We start from the raw sequence: 25,961 nt of genomic DNA, 5'->3' as shown, positions 1-25,961 counted from the left end.
GAAAAAATACTGTTCAAATATCAAAGGGGCTTTTTTATTACCACAGAAATTTCAAATGGAGACAAACCTTTTAATGCCTACAGTGGGTATGGCTATACATGAAGCTTTATCTGCTTTAACTTAAGAAGTGAAAATATACATATTCTCCACTAGATAACACTGATTAATGATCTTCATACTGTGTATGGATTTTCAGCATGAAAACAACACATGTCATTTTGTTGAGGAAAACATTTTCTTTCTCTTCAAGCAAGCTCCTTTACCAAAATTTATTCTTCTCCAAGCTGAATTTTAAATTAAAATTTTCACAACCAATGCCAAACAGCTTCCATTTAGCAATTTCTTCTATTTTTAAAAATTAACACCGTGGGAGCCTAATTGTTTGATTAAATACAATAAATGCAGACAGACGTGCTCGAAACTACCCTGTAGCCTAACTGTAAACATCTGCTGTTGTTTGGGGTTTGCACTGTGGTTGTTAGTGCAACAGTATTATTAGAATGTATTTGCATGTTAAGGAGGTGGGTTAGAGTCCCAGTTCAAGGGAAATTATATCTTGAAATTGCCTTAAGAGCAGGGCTTTGTTTTGTTGCTGAAACAAGCCTTTCAGCTGCTGTTGTGGGAGGCTGGAGCCCATAGGGGTGGATGTTCAATCCATTATTCATGATTTTAGCAGAGCTCTGTTATGGTGGGAGGGGAAAATCATTTTTTATTATCCAAGGAAAAAGCAGGTGAACTAGTTAGAATTGCCCTGACTAAAACAAACAGGAGAACTAAAAAAACAACAAAAAAAAGGTAACATGGAGCAAACATCCTATGGCAACAAATGGAAACCAGTGGAAAAAATAGTAAATAATTTTTCATTTAGTGAATTTTATCAATGGGATATCCATAAACAAAAGGCAGTTTCCTTAAGCAGTCTCCTCCTGTTTATTCAGAAGCAAGAAGACATTCTGAAGAAGAAAAAATTCATTCTTTCAAATAACTAAATGGTTTGTTACAGTATTTGATACTTGATGCTCTAAATTGGAGCTGTATCTCCAAGTTCTCTTCCTTCAGAGGGTACCTGTTCTGACTTTACCTGAGCAAGTTTATATCAAAGGCAAAAGCACTTTGCATTTCAGATCTTGATTATTTTCATATATGGCTTTTAAAGACTTACACATTTAGTTCTGTGTAGAAAAATACCATAAAATCTTGACACTCACAGGTAATAGAAAAAGAACCACTGAAGAGAATTAATTAATGTAAAAGGAGCTAATTGTCACCAGGTATTTAAAATAAAAGCAGATAGGCTGGAGAAAGTGAGACCATGTTTTAAAAAACAAGTTTTCCACAAGGTCTAGTAACAAAATAGGAATAGCTCACACAATAATTTCTTCTAAGCCATTATTAATATGTTTCTCCATTTTGCTTACTTATCATGCCAATAAGAAATGTATAAGTTAATACCTGGGTTAAGTGTGGACCAACCAGATACAGTAATGTGCAACTTAGGTAAGTCACTTTACCACCTGTTTTGAATCAAAATATCTGTACTGATCCACTTTGAACATATGAGGAGAATTTTGATCTATGTTTTGAATGTTCTATTTTTTAACTGATGCTGTTTCTGTGCAATTTTCATAATTCCATGTGAGAGCTTTTCAGCTGGATGGTTTTTGCAGCAGCTCCCAGCCATGTGCTGAAAATTTGCACATCTATTTCTCTGGTTAAAGATTTTGTTTTCCCAGAAAGGAAACACTGAATGGTTTACACATTGTGACTTTTTTTCTTCTGGTAAAAAAAAGCAACCAAAAAACACAACTGATGGCCACATAGAAAGTTGTATGTCTTATGTCCACTATTCCTCCAGTGCAACGTTGTGGGAAGAAGAAAGATAAACTGATGCTGTGATTATTCCTTCCCACCAAGATTAGGGGCAACAAGAATAATTTACTTTGATGTCTTGTATTCTTTCTTGCTGTGTAAAGGTTGACAATATAATGGCTTAAAAGGCCTTTTATGATGTAAATCTGGATATTTGAGTCCTAACTGAACTTGGTGGGACTTTGTGTACTATCCATACAATGAGATGGATTTTTAAAGACTCTGAGCAAAGTGTTCTGTGTTTTCCCAAACTCAGACTTTTCATATAAGCACAGACAAATAACCACACAGCTGCCTATTGTACACTAGCAAATGGAATATATGTCATCTATTTTTAAGGGGTGAGAAGGAGAGTACATCTTCAGAAGCAGCCTCTGCAAATTTAGTTATATGTGAATTGCATGTAAAAGGTATTACAAAAGGCACTGGAACTTTCTTTCTGCTGCATGCAATAGTCAGCTGTCAATGTGTGAAAAAGTAGCAATTTTTAAACTATGTGTTCATATGTAAGGTCCAAATATCAAAGGATTATAGTGTAGCTTTAGAGGAACAGCATAAAATATTCATCTTTGGACTTCCTTGGAATTGCACACATATGCTGGAGAGCGTCATTCCACCCTGCCTCTTCAGGCCTTATTTTGTTTGATCATTTCTGGAGGGGGAAAAAAAAAAAAGCTTAAGAGAAAGATTCCATGAAATTTCATGTTCACGGTTGTTGCATATAAATTGATTAAGTTTGCAGGCAAATTGAGATTGTAATTTGCAACGGTAAAATGGAGCAAACAGACAAGTAAAACCCAGCCGTACCTTGTCTTGGATGGCAATCTTGCAAAGAACAAGTCATGGCAGGACTGTGGGATTGTGTGAGCTGGAAAGTAACTTGAAAAGCTGTCAGCAGTCTGGGAGGGTGAAAGGGGTCTGTACAGTGAGGGAGCAGTGGCGAAGTCCCCAAGCGTGGATGACTTTTCTCTGCACATCCTCGTGAGGTAAAGACATCAGCATGGATTAGCTTGTTCTGGAGTGATAACAGGTGAGAATAAAGTACTGAGCAGAAGGATTTGGCAGTGCCCATCTGAGGGGACAGGAGGTGTACCTGGTAATGCAATAACTGGGATACATGGGAAACTGTTGGTTGCTGTTGAGCTGTGGATGAAGTGCAGCTGTTTCTGTGGTGCTGTGGTAGAGTAGCACTAGCTCGTAGTTCCCATGATATTGTGTTTGTATGTCTGGTTGTAGTGAGCTGGTGTCTGTCTGTGGTGTCAGTATATCCGTGGTGTGGTGGCATTCGGGGTGTTTTCTGTTCCTCGTATAGCGCGTTCCCTGATGAGAACAGAGGAAACAAAGAATGGAATTTAACAGGTTATCAACTTTTTTGTCCATTTTGTAGTAGTGTTGCTTTACAAAACAAAACCACAGTGTGCCACAGACTACACCCTGCTGATTTTATGATAGGGGACTGATTTCCACATATAAACATACAGACATCCATCAGTGCAGTGTCAGGCACCTGAGCTGAATACACAAATCTTACATGATACATTTCTAAATATTATTAATTCTTGATCCTAATAGATTGCTTGGCAGAAATTTATTAGTCAATTAGACAGCCTTACCTCCCATGATTTGAGCAGTGCAGATATCCCAATATGCTTCTGTTAGAAATGACATGTATAATTGTAGACTATGAAAAATCGTCAGGTTGCACTGGAAGATAAAAGGGTGCAGCTCTACAGCCATGCATTAGCTGCTTTTCAATATGTTTACTTTAGCATTTATAAAAATATATTGTCCTTAAAGAGGCAAAGCAGTTATGACATGATTTTGACTTAGTGTGCGTGTAATACTGCATCTGTCTTTATGATACATTTAATTTCTTTTTAGTAATTCCAACAGTTACCATATAATCCTAGCACCCAAGTTTCCTGTAACTTGGCTTTGCATGCGCTACACATTTATAAAAAAAATTGGATGACTCAATAATTCTGAATTCATAAAAGGAAGGAACAAACTTTTATTTTAAATTAACTGATACATTGGTTCTTATTTGCCATATTCTGGAATAAGCCTGATCAGAATAAAATAATGCCAAAATTCCAGAAGAAAGTAATTTTTCCTTTATTGCATAAGAGAATTAAAATAATTATTTAGAAATGACTGTGCAAAGACTGGCAAATGCCATCACAAGTGGTTCTTTTCAAATTACTTGTGAGACCAGATTTTGACCTTATGCACTACAAAATGTCTGAAGACAGTAACGGATGAAATTGATAAGGCAGATAATGTCTCAGTCACTTTATGTGTACCTTTCACACATGAAGGGGATGGAATTGTCTTTTCCTCAGGTACGAAACAGACATGTACAAGTCAATAAATTACTCAGGTGAAGAAGGAACTGATAGGGCCCAGAAAGTGTACATAGGACCATTTCGGTTTTCAGCAGAGTATGGTCCTGCAGGTAGTTCTTGGGATATTTTCATTTGCCTTATCTCATTTTTCCCTAGAGGAGGAGTGAGGAGTGTCCATTCCAGTGAGAAAAAAATTTTGAACAACCAAAATGCTCCAACAAGGGCTGCATGGCCTGAACACTAGCAGCTGCTGGCTTTGCTCTTGGGAAGTGGGAGGAGGCAGGAGCTGGGGCTGGTGCTGGAGGGGAAATGGCAATACAGCCCATGAGAGTGTCCCACGATCTTTGTTATCCTTGCAGATGCTGGGGCTGCAGCACGCAGGACATGGGCCAGCTGGGAATTTGGGATTACGCTTTGAAGCCTGAAGTAATCCCATCTTTATGTACATCTTTACTCTGGGAAGTAGGAGTTTGGTGCTGTAGTGTTTCCTGTAGTCACACATGTGAAGAGAATGGCATTCAGCCAAGCATCACTTTTGCACAGATAAATAAATTTTAGCTCCAATATGCGAGACACAAAGTAAAGGGCACAGAAAGTTCTGATCAGGAATATAAATGCCACATGATTAATTAACATAGTAAAAATATGAGATCTGACTCTGCCTTCTTGAATCTTTATTTTTGAGTTCAGTAACTTTCAGGAGTAAAGTTGATGGCATGCCAAACTTAATGAGAACATAAAATTGAAAGTATTATGATTAAAACAGTATTGGACCTGAAAGGAGGGATACTTAATGATTTTGGTCAGATCTCAGGCTGACACAGCTTATCACCGTGACATTTGTGTAGTAATTGTTTTGAGTAGAAATCACAGAATTAATTTGACTTGTGCAAAGGGCTATCTTGTATCTGAAGAAAGGGACTTTATGTATGCTTAGTTGGTTTAATAAATGCTATCCCATTAACTGCCCAATCAAAAGTGTTGCAAATGAATAAATAATTAGATTCAATATACATGCATTAGATTGATATGTGCAGAGTTTAAAATTTTACAGCTTTGATTATGATGAAGAAATGCACCACCAAATATTTAAATCTGTAAATAGGAGTCTCAGCTATTCAAGTGCAAACCCAGAGCAGAGGCCTGAAGGAAATATCCAAATGTAACATCAGCATCCCAGCTTTAGCTTCCAGAAGAAGCCACACAGGAAATTCCCACACAGATTTAGGGCATTGCTATTTATTTGCACACTGTGCTTTGGTTTTAACTATTGATAACCGTGATTTGTGCAGATGTCTGTCCTGCAGTTCTTTCCTTTTTTCCTTATTTTAACACCTCGGAGACACATTTTCTGCTAAACCTATCCCTTTGTCCTGCTGATCAGCTCAGGGGTTCCCATGTTTTACCTGTACAGAATGTATCGATACAGGAGCTTCAGGCTCAGCTTGAGCAGGAGACAAGACTTCACCGAGAGGAGCAAGAAAAGTTTTCAGAAAGGATCATCCAGGTAAATACAAAACCCACCTGCTGGGAGAGACGCATGACCATGATGTGTGACGTGAGCCTTGTTTGTCAGAGCTGTGGGAACTTGTGTCCTGATGGCTGTGCCTGTCTGACCTCATCTGAGTAAATGAAGAATCTGGAACTTGAGGAAATCTAAACTCAAGCCTATTTTGCCATGGCAAATCTGGCTTCTCTGCTAGGTGGAGAGTTTTGTCCTCCCCTCTGCAGGGGAAACCATGGTAGAGACATTAAATACTCCATGGAGAATTCTTTCACCCCTCAGCTCTCCATGAGCTGGGAAAGGGTGCATTTGATCCCTGGGAGCTCAGTTCAGCCCTATAACTTATTCTGACTCCTCCTAGCCCAAAGAAAATCCAGCACTTCTCTGAAGTCAGAGGAGTTGTTATGCAGACATAGCTGAGACACAAATCAGGACATTCTTGTATTTCTCAGTAGTCAGAGCTTCCAATCTTCTTATTAATAGCTGGAGAATAAATCATTTTTTTTTGCATGAGCTCCTCCTGCTCTTTTGAAGGCTGGAACAGATTAGTCAATCGTTTTGTGATCTCTAGCTCCTAGAGCGAAAAAAATCTGTTGCTAATTTCTGCAGGCTGTTTGGCTCTTAACTGAAGTTTTCTTTTTAAATTTATTTCATCGACCAAATTCAGCATAATTGTTGTATGGTGTAAAGAATTTTTCCTTGTGCCAACTAATCTCTCTACACCCAAGTGGTATCTCTCTGTTTTTTCATAACTAGCTTTAATTTTCAGTAGATCTCCACAGGAGCTTTCTATTGGAGCTTTTGAAGGCAACCAGTCAATTAATTTCCTTCCTAGTTGCCTTGGCTGTAAAAGCTTTTTGGATGCTATGCCTGCCTCTTAAAGTTCTTTTCTTTTACAATTGCTATCCATTGAAAAAGCATAATACTCTATGAATGTACCTCCACTAGGGTCTTCTGCAAGAATTCATTACCATAGGGGCTTGAAATACAACAGCTTGTAAAAACAATGAAAAATGCACCAAAATCAAAGCTAACTGTTCATGTCGACAGCCAACAGAAATAGAAGAATAAAAGCATCTTCTGGATTCTTCATTTTTTTTCTAGATTATGCCCATCCTGTTGATAATATTCCTTTTTAATCACCTTCCAGGATTTATGGTGGAAATTAGTCAGATTTTTTGCTGTATTTAATCATAACTTCATTTGGTGGAAGAACTTGCATCAACATCAAGCTATTAATTTCTTCCTGTAAAAATTAAATTTAAAATCAGCCCCCTTTTTACTATTTCATTTTTAGGCATGGTTAATGACATCAAATTGATGGTTTGCTAGCAGTGTACGATCTCCATGGGTGTTATTAGGAGTTGTGTGTATGTTTTTTGGGCCATTATGGCTAATTTTATTCCAGACTACTTTTAAGCTTCATTTTAAACACATTTAAGCAAGCAACTACTGTAAGTAATTTCAATTTAATCAGGAACGTTTTAAGGCATAGTAGCATTTATTCTAAAAATTTGCAATATGCTGGTGCACATCATTTAGATGGAAGGCAAGTTCTTAGTAAAATATCTAGTATGGACCAGTAGCCTGTTTCAGAGGCATCTGAATGTTGCCATGGAAATCAAACATATATTTCTTAGCAGTATTTATTTCTAGGGAGGCCTAGTCCCTGAAATAGTCTTTATTCTTATGTCAAAATTGTTTGTTGCAGGGCGTGTTCTGATGGTTTGGATTGTTGTGGTCATTAGTGTACTGTGGCTTTCATAGATTTCATCTATGGAGCTTGTCAGGAAAAGGAGAGGCTGTTGTTCTAGAGAATGGAAAACAGAAATTGGCACCTGTAAATAGTGACTCTGTACTCATTTTCCATCTGCATTTTCTTCATCAATGTGAACCACAGCTTGGTTGAAGTGGAAACATTTTCTCATCCGTGCACAATATGAGATTTTGTGCAACTAACTTGTACAAGTGGTGTTGGATGCAGGTCATGCCACAGTTTGATTTTTATGTATTGAGGGAGAAGTCACATTTAAAGAATGATGTTTCAGGTGGCCTTGCATTGAAACAGGTGTAGTTATGTGTCCTCCAAAGAATGAACTTTTCTTGGTGTTTTCAGTGCTGAAGCTGAGACATGTCGAATGCTGAGTGGCAATCTGTTCCTGTCTCTTCAGTTCCTGCCTGTGTCCCATATATAGTCATGCCAGAATGAGAGACTTTACTGTGGTATCATTCAGATGCCTTTAAGTATGAACTGCAAGGAGTGAGGGACCAGTAGCTGTATCTGAGGTACCGGAGGAGGTTTCTTCAGAAGTGTTGCCCTTCTAGAGGCAGAATGAGACACAGCCACTGTGGAAGGGTTGAGGCTGTGGCTGTGGAGGGAAGTGACAAGGGAAATATTCCAGGTTGTCTGAAGGGCAGCTGTGGTCCCACATTTTACAAATGGCTGCAAATGCATTTTGTAGGTGTGATTTGTGCAGCAGTGTGGGGTGGTGGCTGTGCTGGGAACCTACTGCAGAGATACAATCAAGAGAGGGAGGAAAATATGAGTGGTATAAAATGTTTAACCAGCATCAGAGCTCTTGAGCATCTTTGAAGTAAATATCCACTTCCACAGCAGGTCACTTTCACATGGTTATCTAAACAAAGCTTATCATCTGCTATCCTCTAATTTCCTCAGCAGACATAACTGCTGAGGAACTTATTGAGCCAAACTCAATAGCTACTCACTACCGGTGAAAATTGGAGATTTCAGTTTGTCTCACCCAATGAAGTACAAATCCTGGAGACTGCCTCAGGGCACCACCCCATTGACATGTTGCCTGTTATTCCATTAAAGCTGGAGGAGGAGCATTTGCAGACCCTGAGGAGGAAAGACTTGGAAGTGCAGAGCTTGACTTTGCAGAACAAACTGGAAGAGAAGACCTGGAGTCAGGAGAAAAATCTGCTGCAGCAAGAGCTCAGGCATTTCAAGCAGGACACCTTTCTCCTGTATGTCAAACTGAAGTGGCTGCTGAAACACTGGCGGCAAGGCAAGAGAATGGAGGAGGAAGGAGAGGACACAGTAGAGGTAACTGTTCCACCTTAATAACCCAGATGAGTACTGGGATGTCCATTCTTTAAGTATAGACTTGAAATATGATGTGGCATCAGCAACTTTAAAATTGCACATATGTTAAAAGGGGATTGAAATTAAACATGAAAGCTTAAGCTGGTTGTGTTGAAATATATTCTGGATTTTATGTTACACATCACCCATCTTTAAATCAAAACCCTTAACTAGTACAAACTGCTGGTCCTGAGAAACTCTCACAGTAAATTAAAAATTAATTAGGTCTCAAAGAGATGACCCCTGAGCAATTTTTTAAAAGAAAAAAAGCATGTTAGCAAGATGAGGGAGTCAAATCTGTTTAGATGGGTTGAGTGCTGTTGTTTTTCTCATCATATGCACAGTGTGTTCCTTACAAAGCCTTCAGCAATACAGATGGAGGGAAGCTCTGTTTCTGTGTTGGCAGGAGAATTACACAGCTTCTTGTGGGAACTTACAGTGAATCATCCTTATTTGTTCCCTTTCTCTATACACACGTCTATCGCCGTCAGCAGCAGCGCACCAGTCATCATCATGGTGCTTTTCCAAGGAGAAGCTAAATCAAGATCAGGAATTTCAGAAGTACATAACAACCTGGAATCCCCAAGCTGACGCATCTCAGCAGGGGTGTGGTTGCCAGCCAACATGCACTGTGAAGAAAGTGTTGATTGGCACTCCCAGAATTACCATTTTCTTCTTAGCTAAACAAATAGAAAATTTAGTGTTTTCCCATTCTGACATTTTATGCTAAATTCTTGAGAAAAATAGATTTGTTTTGCAGGTTCATGCAATTCTGAAACCATCTTCTAAGCAACAAAATAATTTTTCTCAGTATTTCTGATCCTTTTGTGCCTAGTATTTTTCAAGGTTTGCTGCATTTACAAGTAGCCTTTCCAGTTTGGTAGGAGTACGCTGAAGTTGAATACTCCAATGTTTTGTATTCTTAGATAAAGGATGGATGAAGATCTTTACATTCATCTGCTATGGTAATATGAGACAGAAATAAGAGATGAGTAGTTATTTAGAAATAATTTGCATCTACTTCAGCAGTGCTAATTTTCTTCTGTGTAAATGAACTCATCTTCTAATACCAAATAGCCTTCATTTTTTGGCTGCTTGGATTTTTTGACAAGTTAATTTATAATCAGCCCATCTCTAGTCATTATTGGAGCCATGCTTTGCTCACTCTTTGCTCAGATCCATTCTGTAGCCTGAGTTGAAGTAAATCAATCCCACCACAGGGATGCAGTCCCTTCCCTTAGTCCCTCAGTAGATTTCTGGCCCCAGAGGTAAGTGACAAAAGCATGTTCCTGTGTTCTCTCTTGCATTCTAGATCGAGCACCCTGAGGCTGTCCCAGACTTTGGCATTCAGTCTGAGCAGAAGGCAAATGATGCAGAGCGAGAGGAGGAGGAAGAGGATGTTGTGTTTGCACTGACAGATTTCTCCCAGCGTCCCACCACAGAGAGCACAGATCATGGACCACAGCTGCAGACTGCAGAATTACTGCAGCAGCAGAAGCAGGTACTGCACCATTTATAAATCTTGCCCTGGGAATGGAAACTGGATTTTCCAAGGGAGTTCTGTGCTGCTGTGTTAAATCACCTAGAATCATACTTGTGTAAATACTTCTAGCTACACAGCAATTGCAGTGGATTTCATCCATTATTTTTATATTTAAATTTAATCATGAGCCACGTGATTACTGTTCTTCTGTTGACAGATGCTATCAGTGAAAAATCCTATTTCCTCTTGTGGCTCTTTGCCCAGCAACATCTATCACTATGTGATGGTTTGTAGAACTTACATGCTCCTCTTGTCTGAGCACATCTATTGTACTTTACTGTCAAGCTTTTAGCAAGAACACGTGATTTTATTTCCTTTAAATAATTTAAGAAACTAGGACGTGTATTTAATGTTTCCCTTAGAGATGATGGGCAAACAATGTAAGAATTCCTTCCTGTCACTGGCTTGTTTTTAAAAGCCTGAAATCAAATCATGCTAACTTTTCCCTGACATCTCCCATGCCCTGACTGTGTCAGAGCACTGCCATATATCCTAACTTTTTCCTTTGTGCATTTAGTATACTAACCAGCCTAACAATAGAAATGGCAAACATTCAAAGGAGACAGATTTCTTATAGTTTTAAAATGGAAAGTGTTCATATGAGAGAATCCTGTTACCTGGATTTATTTGTAATCATAAATGGAATGGAGCGAGAATTCTGTGTAAAAGATAAATTCAGTGAAAAAAAAAGTCTTTAGTGCCTGATGTCCCTTCTCTGTCTGGGCCCTTGACTTGGGAGCCTTGACTTGGCTCCACAGTGGTAGCTCTAAGCCAAATATGTATCCCTAAAACCACAGTACTTTGCTGGAGTCACTGCAGGGCCTCAGGATTGTGTGTCTCTTTGCATTTGAGTTCTTCATCTTGAATTTCCTAGACTCTCATGATTATGGACAACCTGTTTGCTTAGTGCCTATGTTTTGCAGCAGGCAACAGGAAATCTCTATCCTATAAAAAGAATATTCTCTAGCTGTTATGTTCTGTGAAGTGCGCTACCAAGTTAGTATTCATTGGATCAGTTTGGCATTTGGAAAATTTCTACCTTGCTGGTCACCCAGACCCTTCACTGTCTTCCCCTCAGCAAGATTTTTTCTGGTAAAGTCTGTAGAAGGGCATGAAAGAGATACTCTTGAATGCATAATTTGACTGCATTCCATCTGTAGACTGATTTAGTCTAGAATTAGTAAAATAAATATAAACCAAAATGCTGTCTCTGTACAAACTGTCATATGTTAACTTTCCATATAGGTCTCTTAAAATGACCAAGAACATTCAAATGAATTATGCACTTTTTGAAATAATCATTGCTTAGACATTAATCTCAATTAAGGTGGCAGAAATGGGCCATAAATTGCTTATAATTCATTTTTATATACATCGCAGCAATCCCAGCTAATCTTGCATAAAGAAATGATCCATAGGAACTGACCACATCTCAGTACTCCTCATAATAATGAATAGTGCATGATATCCAAATGAACTTGTCAAGGTAAAACAGATTTCTTGCTTTCCAACCAGGAAAAATTGTTATTTCAACACTGCAAGAGTGAATGAGTTTGCTAAATATTTCTCATTTTGAGCACTATTATTTGTTTTGCCTGTGCATGCTAGGGCATCTTCTCACAAGCTCTGCTATGCTGAAAAACACACAGAGTTTTGAGGGGTTTTCTGCAGGTTCCTTAAGCACACAACTGGAAAAAAACCACTGTTTAGGCAGTGAATTTAGAATGAGAGGTGCAGCTGAAAGTCTCCAAGGCTTCTCCACCCAGGAGAACCCAAAGCTGCTGGTTCTGCCTGACAAGCTCCAAGATTAAATGCATCAGGACTTGTTTCATATCAGGAATGAAACTTTTAGGTAGTCTAGGAGTGGCTGAGATAACTAGGTCAGAAAAAAGAAAAGGCTTGTGGTAACCTGAGGTTACCCATATTTATTTTTAACATTTAAAGTTAATATTTAATGGGTTGTATTTTCAGCCTGCACTCTTGCTGCTGACTTTCTTACCCTGCCTGGAAAGTGGAATTGTTTTGAGAAAAATTATAAGCCCAGAGGCCTTAATTTCAACACACCACTTTTAATTTCATATTCTATGATTTGAGATACTCAAATTTGGTGGATAGTACATCACTCTGGCTTGTTTGGGATTTTTATGTGACCAGTGTGTGGACGGCTAAAGGCATGGTAGAGTGGAAAGGGGAGAAAAAAGGTTAATTGATGAGAAGCAGAGTAGATGGGGACTCTCAGAGGGATCCATTCATCTTTCCCTGCATGGCATTGTCCCTTGGCTGGTAGGTGGGGGACACAGCAGAAAGGGTCAGGCAAGGTTAAGAGGCAAGCTGGAAGTCTGATCATGGGCAGGAGATAAACAAGCAAGTTGGACTGGTGGCAGAGCAGAGGAGGGCTTGCTATAAATCAGTGTTTCTATGTGTATGGTAAGAGATCAGGGAGAACAGCCTGTGGATAAAGGAAGAGCTTTATTTCTCTTGAGTATAAAAGGTGAGATGCCTGTTAGGTGGTGTAAGATAAGAGAGTAAGGAGAAATGAGTTTACACATCTGTGGTCCAGTGGAAAATGCATTAAAAAACAATACAATAGTGTTGTTGCTGGGAGGGGTGTCAAGAAAACCCCCAATCAGATCTCTTTTCCCTCATATGTTTGTTTTCAAAGATAAGCTTAGAGAAAAACCCAAAGGAATAGTCATTAAGCCCTAAATATACTAAAATGAGTTCCACTAAGATCCAGCTTATGTTTTGCCTAGATCTGTGATTAGACAGAAAAAAAATACACTGTTCTTGTTTTCTGTTTAGGCTCCTGACCTTGTGCTGTTGATTGACTGCTCTTCTAAACTGCTTGTAACACCAGGCTGTGGCTAAAGTCTTCAGTGAAATTCTCAAGTGAAATTCTCAGAGAAAAATGAGTTGTAATTAAAGCAGAACTAAACTGCAAACAACTTCTCCATTTCAAAATTTTTCTAGAGTTGGATGCTCCCATTTCTGTGGTTGACTCAACTTAGTAAATGCTCCAATGTCCTGCAATTTAATTGGAGTTTGCTACATAAAGTTTTTGCTTTTGTCAGCTACTGTTTCTATAAATCCAGAGCTGTGGATATAAGACTTTAAACCTTTGTAAAGCCTTTGTAATTATCTTGTATTAGATCAGCTGTGAATCAGTGAGATTCCTCCAAGCTTTAAATTTTAGAAATAGCTAAGATGCTAAAGAGCCATCTTCTTGCATGGAAGACTGTCCAGGGAATCACAGCCATGCCAAATTTCTGCTGTGCAATATGCCTGAAAGGAAGGGGAAGGCTATAACAATATTGTGTATTTACAGGACTTAGTCTTATGAAGATGTTCAGCAGTTTTTCCAACAAAATCTGAACCATATCTAGATGTAAACATTGCATTTCAGAGTACATTTTCTCAAAAGTACTTTCTCTGTTCTCCAAAACCACTCCAGTTTGGCAAAACAGAAAAAAAGTAATGTCACAGACCGCTCCAATTTCAGACTGTAAATACAAAGTCAGGCAGAAGAGGCTTCTCCGCAAGAGTACAAAGTATGTAACCAAAATTGGATTTATATTGGCAAGATAATTAAAATCCCAGCAAGCCTGGAGGCACCTGGGGTACTTGTCTCATAACAGTGACATTGATGTAATGCCTCTAGAAATAAGAAATGCCCTCATCCCAGTAGGCTACAAGCCTGCAATGAGGCTTTTTGAGGTGCAGGAAAAGCATGTAGTGAGAATTCTATGTATCTTCTTTCTTTGCAAACCAAATTTTATAGGACTCTAAAATTATCAAATGTATGCACAGGAATGAGAGATGTAACTTGCTTTAGTGTCATTTGGTTTTATTTTTCTTCTGCCTCATTTCTCTTACGGAGCCTTTTGACTGCTTTGCCAGAGAAAGGTTTATACAGCACACCAGAAAACACAGAACGTGGCTCTTGAATGAAAGCACTTCACAAATATTTGGAGTTGGGGTTTTCAAAGAGTATGAGACCAGATTTTGATGTCTTCAATACCCAGCAGCTCCTGTTGTGGCATTAAGGGCAAAACTTCAAAGGAGTTCTCATTCTGATTATTACACAAGGGGCTTGAGATGTTTGGAGAATTTAGCCTTAATTAGGTAGTAGAACGAAAACGCATGGTGGAAACATAAAATCTCATTGCATATTGAATAGTAGGTGATCTTATATGCATGGTGGAGACTGCTGCTGGATAGCAGGAAACTGCTAATTGGCATTAAATGTTAATGGAATTAATTCTGCTTCTGTGGGTGCGTTTCTTGCAAAACCCCATCTTGTTCACCATCACATTTCATTAGCCTAACATACAGGTCAGTCAATGAGCACCTGCAGTCACTTCCCTACATCTAGCATATTTTTCTGATGTATCAAATGGTTTGGAAAAAGTAGACCACATTTGTTTGTTTTTTAAAGAAAAAAGGCACCTTGGCATGCATGATTAATGATAACAAAAATGGGTGAGGTGGGTTTAGTGATGCCAAAAATCTGATGAGCATATGAAATCAGCTTAGTTGTCTGCATAAAATGTTGTAAGTATTGCCATTGAAAAAAGCACTTGACAATTATTTAGATTTTTGCATACATCTGTTTGCTTGACTTGTCTTCAAAGAGGCCCCCATGTAGTTACTTCATGAAATACCAGAAAAGGAAATGCTGGAAGCCTTCACTTGGGAAAACAAATAAAAAAATAAAGTCAATTTGACTATCATGCAAGGATGGAGACAGCTAATTTGAGTTAGGCCTTCCCAAGGAACTAACACATTCATGAGAACCAGGTGATTAAATGCTGAATTTGTTGAGTAAGCTTTCCCATTTTTCTGCCCATGCTGTGTCTGCTAGTCATGTATAATTTTCATAGAAATATTTTCTAGTCAGGATAACTTGTCAGATACAATCTATGGTTACTCCCTGGTGTTTGAGAAGCTTATGGGGAATATTTGATTTAAATTTTGGACAAACAAATCATATATATTTCTGTTTTCTGATTCAATGACTGGAAAAAAATGGTGGGAAACCTTTTCTTTTACTCACCCAGAATGAATATTTAGAAGACCTTTTTTGGTATTTAACATAAAAATGACAGGTTTTGCAAGTCTCCAGAGAATCTGCAGAAAGCAAATGCCAAAACTAAGGAAAAAAAAAGATTTTAATAAGAATACATGATGCTAGCCTGGGTGCAACTGCCTGGCATGGAGCAGGAACACAGAGTACAGACTACTGAATCACCTTAGCAGAGATACTCAGCTCAAAACCTCACTTTATTTTCCAAAAGAATTTTATCTGATAATACAAAAAGTGCTGAAAATTAGTCCCCTTTCTTTAGATTTTAGATGATATTTGGGATTTGATACTGAGCAATGACTGTATGTGTGAGACAGACATGTAGCTACCCAACAAACCTCAGGAACATAGCTTTGGTTTACTGTACTAAAAAATAAGTTAATAATGATGCCTTCAGCCCAGAAAGATGTTTAGTGCCTTTTCCAGAGGGACTTAAGTACCTTTCAGGAAGCATCAGCACTAGGACTACTGAGAAGCAGAATCATAGAATCATTGAGGTTGGAAAAGACCTTTAAGATCATCGAGTCCAGCCGTAAACTTAACACTGCCAGTTCCACCACCACATCACATCCCAAAGTGTCACATCCACACATCTTTTAAACACCTCCAGGGATGGTGACTCAACCACTTCCTGAGCACCCTGTAGACAGAGAATGCGTTGCTATTCCTAGTTTTCTCATGCAAAAGTTAGCCCAGGCACTTTCTCTTCCATGCAGTGGAGGACACACAGTCAGTTTTACTCCTAAAAAATGAAACTGGAGACTAAGGCCAGCATCCAATGACAACGTTCTGTTTGCTTTGCTGTGGCAGGCAAGTGAAAATCGGAAGCTCCTGAACGCTCTGAAGGGTTTGCTGGACGATTTCCGCTCGGAGCTCCGGGACGAGGAGCGGGAGCGCCAGGGGCTCCAGCAGCAGTATGCCCTGCACAAGGCAGCCTGGGAGGTGGAAATGACTGAGCTCAAGTGTCGCCTCGAACAGGTAACACCCCCTACATCCAACACATGTGAAAAATAGCTGAGGGGCCTAATGAAACAGGAAATTTATGACAAACAGAAAAGAGACTTTATTTATGCATTTTACCCTGGTGCCTGAAAGCTCCCACCCAAATCCTGAGCAAAGCTTTGCTTCTTGAGTTGCCTCTTGGATTTCCAGTTGTCCCAGTACAAGTGCCCATGTAGTAGGCACTGTGTAACATAGGTGAGGACAAAGGAACTGAACCTCTTGTATTTTCTCAGCAGAGCTGACTGCTAATATGTCAGCTGTGGTAATGAGACATGTGGGTGTCTGTATTTATTGGAGAGAAAAATGTCTTGATGTTGGCATGCTCACAATTAGTTCATCACCGTGCTTTGGCACACAGCAACTGCAGTATCTGATGCATATGAGAGAAAAGAGTGATTCAACAACACTGAAGTGATAGATCAATGTATTAATATTAAACAAGCCACTCAAAGCTACTGGCTAGTGATGGATGGCACCCCAATGAAGAGAGAGCTCTAGAAACCTGCCATGGGATACTGTTAAAAGTATTTGTATAAAACCTGGTGCCAGGTGCTTCAGTGTCATGTATGGCAGTTCACAGACGATGTGCTGTTTCTGAAGCAGCATGAAAACAAATCAGCAAAAACTCACAAGAATATATTTCCAAAGCTGATGGCATAATAGCTCCTATTTTACACATTGAAGAGGGGAGGAGTGGGAGAATTAGAACATTCAGATCTTGAGAAAAATTGTAGAGCTTCTCTTCAGAAGGAAAATATAATAAAAATATTCACTGTTGGAAGGTGGTACATTTAGAAGGATTTACTGAACTTAGAGGCTCACTGTGACACACAGAGCTGAGATGTGAGCACTGCTTCTCCTGCCCAGGTACTGTGAGCTGTTTTCCCAGAGTGAAGGAGGCAGCTTTCATTTTTAGCAGAGTCTTCTCTGAAAAGATTCAGATTCTTAGCTCAGCTGCTTCTTAGTGAACATGCATTTCCAAACAACATATCACTTGAGAAAGGAAACAAAATCAGTTCCCATTTTTGCTCCTCCCAAAACATCTCTGACAGATTTAAGCTTGAGATGGCAACAAAGAACAAACTTAGAGAAAGCCTGACCATGAACTGCCAAGCTTGTGTGCTTTGTTTTGTATGGGCAATACCTTTCCAGGCTGACACTTTGGCTGGTGTTTGGCACCAGGATGGGGCTGCCACTTCTGCTTAGGGGTTTCCACCCTTCCTTCTAGGGGTTTTGCCAGGCTCTTTGCTACCTTCACTGCTCCACTGGTAATAATATACAACATATGGAAATTACTGAGGCATGGGTGTTACTGTTTACATTTTTTCAAGCAAATGAAAAGAATGAACCTGGCCAATATTTAAGATACAAAATTGTGCTCCTTAGCCAAGTCCAAACAACATTTCTATTACAGTAAAAATAGGTCCTGAATGCAGTAGAAAAAAATACAGCACAAATTTAGTTAACCACATAATAGCCAAGTCTGCCAGGTTCATGTGTGTAGAAGAACCTCTCATGATGCCATTTTGTTGTGTTGATGGGTGGTGATAAAGTTACCTCCCACCTAGGTTTCATATAGAGCTGCCAACAACATGACAGACCCACAGAGAATCAAGGTCTTTCTAGCGTCCACTGTTATCTTCACTGCTGTTGTTTTCCACCTTTTTTATGAAGTTGTAGGTCAATTAATAAAAAATTTTCCTCAAGAGAGTCAAGTCCTAATTAATAGTCACTGGCAATGGTTTTGCATTCTGATGCTTCAACTATCTCTGTACAGGAAAGAAAGAAAAAAAGGAAAGAAAACTCTTTGGATATAAAACCACTGCATATCAGAGGGGACAGTGTATTGTTGCCTTCTGCTTTGGAGTTTTAGCACTGTAAAGATCATTAAAAATAAAAACCTATCTGTCAGAAATGTACATTTTATTTGGCAGAAGGATCCATAGGGATTGTTATTTAAGTAGGAAATAATGAGATTTCTCTCAAATATGAAATCCTGATAATGCTGAGGCAATAAAGAGTCACAGTAATTTTCAGCTTCCTGCCCAGCAAGTGAAAAATCCCAGCATCTGGAACCTATAAACTGAGAAATGTTTGGAAGAAAGAGGGAGTTAGTGTTAGGGGCCAAACCCTGCCTATGCTTTGACAACTTGCATGAAGGACATGGGACCCATTAAGGATATGGGAGTCCCTCACTAGGACTCTGACCAATAGTCCAGCTTCGGGATGACTGGGAGGAATATATTATAATATGTGGTGCAGGTGTGAGAAAGATGATGTCATGTTGACTTTGTTAAAATAGGATGCTTCTCTTAGAGAATTGATTTTTTGGTTGGTTGTTTGAACGTTTGAAAGAAAACAACTGGACTCTGGAAATTTGCTTGGTTTTTTCTAGATTAACTAGAATTTTTTAAATTTCTAAATTAAAGAAAGTTTGTTCTTTGTTGCCATCTCAAGCTCAAAATCTGGCAGAAGACGCAGGTGTTTTAAGTTTCCCTGTCACTGCAAGTGGCTGTAACAGGATGTTCTCTGCAGCTCAGTACAATTTAAATTACTCAAGCAATAATCTCTCAGTCAATGGTTTGGGGAGGCTGTTCCAGACACTAGTAAGCATCATTCCTGAATCCAGTCTGAACTTCCCTTTGCTCAGAAAGTTTAGGCTTATTTTCCACATAGGGCAAGGTGAAGGTGTTGTCCTTCTCTCGTGCTGGAGGAATATGTTTCCCTGCAGATCTGCTGCCTCTCATTTCTAAGGACAATGTTAACTCCAGAGGCGGAAATGAGTTTTCGCTGCTTTTCACTCCTTTTCACCTGCAGAGCTAGGGGATGGAGATGTATCCCATTCTGAGTCACTCACACATCTACTGAGCTGTCAACAGAAGGTCAAGTTCCAAGGATAAATTCTTCACTTGCTTGAAATTACACAAAACAATTGAGCACTTTTTCCATCTGACAACAGTCCAGCACTGGCCCAGCTTGACCAGAGAGGTTGTGCAATCTCTGCACTTGGAGGATTTTTAGGATCCATCAGAACAAAGTCCTGCACAACCCAATCTGACCTCAGAGCCTATCCTGCTGGAAGCAGAAGGTTGGACTAGAGACTTCCTGACAGCCCATCAAGCCTATGTTTTCCTATGAATCTTTTACCTTGGGTCAGCTCTTCTGAACTGATTGGGCTGCTCCCTGAGTGTAAAATTGAAGAAGGGAGGGAAGGTTGCATCAGAAACTGCCCTTAAAATCAGCTCAGACTCCAGAACCTCAGAGATGGGGGATGATATTGGTACATCTGCTGCTGCCAACACTCTCTCTTGCTGCAAGGTGGGAGGGTCATACAATAATACCACTGCTGAGGATTGTTATGGGAAAAATCTCTTCAGAAGATGAATTCACTCTCCTTGTGTTTCAGGTGCACTGAGTGAGAGATCAAAAGCAGAGCACTAGCTGAGGACATTGTCCTGGCAATTGTCTCAGAGATAATGATGAGGTTGGAGTTTATTGCCATGTTTCCTTCACTGCAGATACTTATATTCCTATCAGAAAGATCATAACTGCTGGCTTAATAGCAGGAACTGGTAGAGCTTAAGAAATTATTCCCTGTAGTTTCCACAGTCTTGATTTTAGAACTTTTTTCACACAGAACATATTTGATCATTTATTGTGATCCTAAGATCTAAGAATTGCCATAATTCGCCATTATGTTGCTGGAGTTAGGTCTTTAACTCAAATCCATTGTCAGACACAGGCTTTTACTGCAGAAAGTTTAGCATCCCAGTAACATTTTACTTTAATTGCAGCTGCAAGGGAAGAGTGACAACACCTCTGGAGAAACAGGAGCTTTTAAAAGGGAAAGAGAGGAGCACAAGAGGCTTCTAGCCGACAGTCACAGTGTGGTGATGGACCTGCGCTGGCAAATCCAGCACAGTGAGAAGAACTGGAACCGGGAAAAGGTGGAGCTCTTGGACAGGCTTGACAGAGACCGGCGAGAATGGGACCGGCAAAAGAAGGAGCTGCTCAGGCGGATAGAGCAGGTGAGGAGTCATCTTGGGTGAGCAATGCCTCTCTGAAAGAATGAGGCCATTGTACCACTGCTATGCTCAGGCCAAGCTCAAGGGACTGCATTAAGAAGCAGCACAGGAACGATTTTGCTTCCTTAGCTACATCAATGTTTCTCATGTTACAAAACAATTTATATGCACAGGGGAATAAAAGAAAAATGCTCATAATCCCTATAAAAGACCACTTATGAGAAAGCAGTTCTAGGTTGGAGGTCATTTCCTGCCTCATTTCAATTACCCTGGACAAGCATGGTCACATTCTGTTTGAAAGTTTTAGTGCATCTCTGTGCTAAAACACTCAACCCACAGAGTTCTTCAAGGCTTGGTATACAGCTTCCTGCTGACAGAGACTGTTCTTCTGTGAATTAGCCACCAAAGATGTGGCTGCTGCAATTATTCAGTCTCCACTGAATTCTTTTTCTCTAGCAAAGGAACACAGATGTTAACATGAAGAGTCCTGACTGATAACACAGTTATCAGTACTAAATATTCAGAAGAATATTGGTCACACGAATTTTGTGCACACCTCTGTTATTATTTGCAAATCTGAGAAAGCATACCTATCCCTTTGTCTCATGCCCATCAGTACTTTCATCTGCTTAGTATTAGAGACAGATAATACCTAATGAATTTATTACTGGACTGGAAGCCACACAAAAAAATAAAAAGTTTAATGAGGGAGAGTTAACACTGTTTTTGACTGAACATTGTTCAGCTCTGAGTCATGAATTCCAGGAACAGCAAGAAAAACAACTGAAATTGTGGGTCCTCAGCTAACTGAATGCTTTCTGTCCTTAGGACATCAGAAGTGGAACCACATCAGACGTGTTCATGCTCTCTAGAGAGCATCACACTTGAGCAAAGCACAGAGTGGCCTCACAGGTTTAGACTGATGAAAGCCCAGTGTGTCTTCATGGCCAGTTTCTGAAAAGGGTTCATTGTCTGTGTCTCATGTTCCCATGTCAGGGCTGCAACATAAAGTCAAAGAAAAGGCATTGGGCTGCAAATACTATGAGTACAAACTAAACCTTGGTTGGAGCTGTGGCTGTTAAACCCAGAGAAAAGCACATAGGAAAATGCCATGCTCTGGGGTATTTCTAAAATTAATGCTAAAAGCGTAGGTCTGAGTGGGCAGTGCCGAATGTGAACGTTTTACAGACCAAAAAGGATAATTTTTGACTTTCTGAATTTCAAAATATCAACAAACTACATTCTGGATCTTTTAATCTCCCATATATCTGAGGGGTTTTGTGTATACTTCATGCAGCTTGTTGAGCTAGCCCTCATAAGGCAACACAATAGTACATCTCCTAAGATAAACCCATCAGAGCCTATGAGGCTTGTAGCAAAGCCCATCATGCAAAGTTTCCAGGTTCCAGGGTTCAGTGGCAGAAGATGCTGAGTACTCTATGGCTGGACTGGGTTGGTTTCTCGCTGTTGGGTTTCAGTGGCCAAACTAACCCCTGGGGATTCTTCATGCACAATGGGAATTAAATAACACTCAGAAAATTTTCCAATATACTAAGGATGTAGACAGAATCTTTTCTTTGAAGAGTCACTGGTACCTCTTTGGATGTTTATTTTCCTGTCCTTATAAATTGTAGGGGTTTTAATATTATTTCTTAGGTGTATCCTCAATAGCCTGAGGGACTTAACCTGGTTAAAGACTGTTTTTTCTATTCCCTGGGAATGGGGCACATTGAAGGAAGTCACAGAGAAATCCCCGTTAATGTTACCTAGCCTTTAATTCTCTTAAAACCTGACATAACCTCTCAGTGTCATCTTGGGAGAGCCTACAAAATAGCTCTTAGCTAGTGCTGGAACTGATTCCTTTTGTTATGTCTCTGAAACCTCTGGGCTTTAACTATATATTTACTGTGCCAATGGAGTTGTACACAGAATTGGTAATGAATAGGGGAAATAAAAAAGTATTATATCAAGCTAATTTCAGAGGACTAGATGACCAAAAGTAACATTTGAAATCTTGGCTACCTGCCTACAAAACTTCATAACTCCATCTTTGCTTATAATCAAACATTTCCCTCTGTGACAGGAAGCTTCCAAATATTTGCAAACTTTTAGCTGAATATCCTCTCAGATTGCAGTCATGCCCTGCTTTATATGGAAACAATTAGTATATCTCTGAAGTCGTACTCCCCAGGGGTTTACTGTGTGTATTCCATGTATGGCAATACACAGAGGATGAGGAGACAAGTCACTGTGTGTTTGAAACAAAGTCTAAGAGATAGTAGAAGCATGTGTGCCAAATTTCATAGTAATGCTTTATTGCTGTCTGCTTTCACACAGCTCCTGAATAATACATGTAAGACAAGGGGGAAGTCACACCAATGTATAAAATATATAAAATACTTCACTCTGAATGGTTGTGGGAATACTGCTCGCATATGAAAAACATGATGACCTACTTTTTTCGGAGCTCACAGTTGTTGTTTTTTCTTTTTAAGTACTCTGTCACTTTGTTTTCCCTTAGAGAATCTCCCTCCCCTGTTCTCCTAAAGCTAATTGTGCACAGAGCATGCTGACAAATATTTAAACCCACAAGATCGCCTGTATGAAAAGCTGTGTGTTTAAAGGTATAAATACATGGGAACTCAAAATTATTAGTCACTCTTGAAAAGTTAGGGCAGTATTTCTCACTTTAATTCTGCTGTCAGCTCTCTGAGGTTCAGAGAGTAAGGCAGTACCTGTACTGTTCTCTCATAAAGGTTTCCAGAACATTGTCCTTATAGGATCTCTGAAAATCTGAAGGGCTTGGAAGTGGAGCTATCTATACAGAAAGCACGTAATTACCATTTCTCCTTGCTTTGGATCTTGGCCATATCCTCTGGAATGGCCTCCAGGATCTCTTGATATATACCTTCCAGCCCCTGCCTTTATAGGAGACCTCCTTTTAATAAAACTGTTTCAGATTTTGTATATCATGAACAAAACACTGAAGATGCATTTCCCTTTTTGTAGACCTGAGTGAAGAAAAAAAAAAACTCACTGTTTTCAGCTCAAGTGTAAATTTAGTCATTTAGAACCTAAAATGGTTTGGTCTGTATTAAGCAATACAAGGTCTGTTTATTTTTCCAAACACAAGCAGCAAGATTAATATGTTTTGTAGGTTCTCAGTTTCTAGGGTCCTAGTGAATGACTTGCATTTTCAGTTTATTGTCACTAATCTTAGCACACTGCTCTAGCAAAACATCAGAGATCTTATCAGATTCCTGCAGTCATTTTTCATGTTTGAAATTATCACTTATTTCATCCATCCTGTTGTATTTACAATTGAAAGAGAAGTTGATCACATAATCTAATTTTAATATTGGCAATTTCACTAATGGTTTAGCCTCTCTTCACCGGTTTTTGAAAAGTGTAGAGTTAATAGCTTTGATGGCCCTTCTGTAAATACACATTTTCTTTGAACATGTTCTGCATGCCTAATTCATCCCTTTGACAATGCTGTTCTGTACAAATAGTCAACTTTCCAGTCATGCATTCAGGCTAGGCCATTTATAAAACACAGCTTTTGGTTTTTGTTAATAATAATTTTCCACCTCTGGAAACAGGTGATGTACATTAATGCACAATTTTTGTGTTGCTGACCAGAGGAAAAATGTGTTTGTTTTGATGAGAATCCAATCCACTCACCCCTCCTTCAGCTTCTGCTGTGACGATTGTTTTTAAATAACAGTCTGTGTTGATTTGTTTCTTTACAAAACAGATTACAGACAGATCATTATTTTGTATGTACATATATACACCGTGTTTATATATGTATACATATACATGTAAATAAGCAAAACTCTACAGATACACATTCAGTCACTCAAAATCCCATGAGTAACACCATCAAAGCTCTAGAGAAATCTCCCTTTGTGGAAGGACCAGTAGAGCAAGGCTGGTGTCCCTTGGAGGTGCACCTTGAAGCCAGGCAGTAATCCCCAGGGTGAGTTCTGCCAAATGCCACACACTGCAGAAGTGATTGCTGTTCCTTTTCATTTGGCTCATCTCCAGCTTCAGAAGGAGGCGAGCCCCCGGAGAGGAGGTGGTTTGCTGTGTGAGCAGAGCGAGAGCAGCCGTCGGCCGTTCACGCCCCAGGGCAGCCTCCACGCGCCTCGTTCCATGGGCTCTCGCTCCTACTCCGACTCCGACACCATCCAGTTTGACGATCGCTCGCTGTCCAAGCTGAAGGAGAGCGACCGCTGCAGTGCCACGGAAAACCTCTTTCTGGAATCACTGTCTCTTGATTCCCCCGACGAGCCTGAGGAGCATCGCTCTCGGCAGCTGGAGAGGGAGAAATTCCTGACCGGATTGACGGAAGTATGAGCTCCTCTACGTTTTATCATGCTGTCATGTTATCTCTTGTGTCAGAATTAGTACAGCTTCCCTGCTGTAGGAAATGAGATATTGTGTCACAGGCGCTGCTTACAGTTACCCAGTAGTGAATTTGGGATGGACGAGGTTTTGTTCCTTGTCATGAGCTGATTAGACCAGTGTCAGTCACCTGAGAAACTGGGAGCTAGCCTGAAGGTCCCAAAGATTACTTCATCTCATGCCCATTCCTATTATGTATGATAACCATATTTGACACAGCATACTGGCTTAGAAAGACTCAAATCTTTTCCAATTGTAAGTAGATACATATTTATGAAGAAACATGGGCTTTACTTTGTTAGTAAAGCAGTAAGTGCTGCAGAGAGGCACTTCTGATTGTTCCACCGTGGTTGCCTTCCAAACAGATTAGCGTAAGTGAGATGAGATGTTAAAAAAATGAGGTTATTCATCAGCAAAGTACCTACCCTGAAGTCACACCATACAGCTATAAAGACATAAAACACAGTGCTAAAAGATGCTAGTGGGAAATAGTGAGTGTAGTGTGTGTCCTACACCATGGCAGGCGTATTTTCATCAGTTCCAGGTCTTCACAGTTTGTTTACGTTGTTTCTGAATGAAACCAAGCATCCCTGTCCCCAAATGCTGGTACAAAATTAAAGGTTTGAGAAATCCAGTTCTTTGAGAGAAAGAAGAGAAAAAAAGATTAGGAGAGGCAAGAAATATGACTGTCCTTTTTACATAGCTGTGGGTACCTATGTGTTCCAGTTAGATTTTCTTCCCTCAGTGCCATAAGTGTATGGCTGGCAGTGTGGGATCCCATATTTATTATTCCTTAGCTTTTTTTTCATACATATACAAATGATCAGTGAATGTTGGTAACACTGTCAGGGAACTAAGTTTTGTGGTTAATATTGATTGCTGTTCCCTTTTCTACAAATTCAGTCTGATTTTCAGAGAAAATCTCTCTTCCCTTTTCTGTTTTTCAGATATTTCCACCATTAACAAAAGTGTGGGCAGCAAAAGTTATCCTTGGTGACATTTGCATAGCTTCTTTCCTTCAAAGCATGTTTTAGGGAAACCTGGGCAAAGTAATTTTCCCTCAGAGGGTTTGCT

The 25,961-nt window shown here is 39.6% G+C and overlaps 1 protein-coding gene across 9 annotated transcripts in view; it reads left to right on the top strand.

The window, feature by feature from the left end:
- MTCL1 (microtubule crosslinking factor 1) overlaps positions 1–25,961 on the top strand; it is a 102,880-nt gene that overhangs the window by 64,761 nt on the left and 12,158 nt on the right. For 5 of the 9 annotated variants that reach the window (XM_085052563.1, XM_085052560.1, XM_085052559.1 and 2 more), the window contains 6 exons: positions 5,629–5,721; positions 8,555–8,785; positions 10,137–10,325; positions 16,261–16,428; positions 20,247–20,480; positions 24,528–24,833. In XM_085052563.1, the coding sequence (XP_084908689.1) occupies positions 5,629–5,721; positions 8,555–8,785; positions 10,137–10,325; positions 16,261–16,428; positions 20,247–20,480; positions 24,528–24,833 (1,221 nt within the window). The remainder of the gene's footprint in view (positions 1–5,628; positions 5,722–8,554; positions 8,786–10,136; positions 10,326–16,260; positions 16,429–20,246; positions 20,481–24,527; positions 24,834–25,961) is intronic. The other 4 variants (XM_085052561.1, XM_085052565.1, XM_085052567.1 and 1 more) reach the window with 2 other exon arrangements.

Source organism: Lichenostomus cassidix, chromosome 2, assembly GCF_008360975.1.
Source record: "Lichenostomus cassidix isolate B80296 chromosome 2, HeHo_3.0, whole genome shotgun sequence".
NCBI lineage: Eukaryota > Metazoa > Chordata > Aves > Passeriformes > Meliphagidae > Lichenostomus > Lichenostomus cassidix.
Note: the sequence above shows the minus strand (reverse complement) of the source record. Positions and strands in the feature narration are given on the sequence as shown.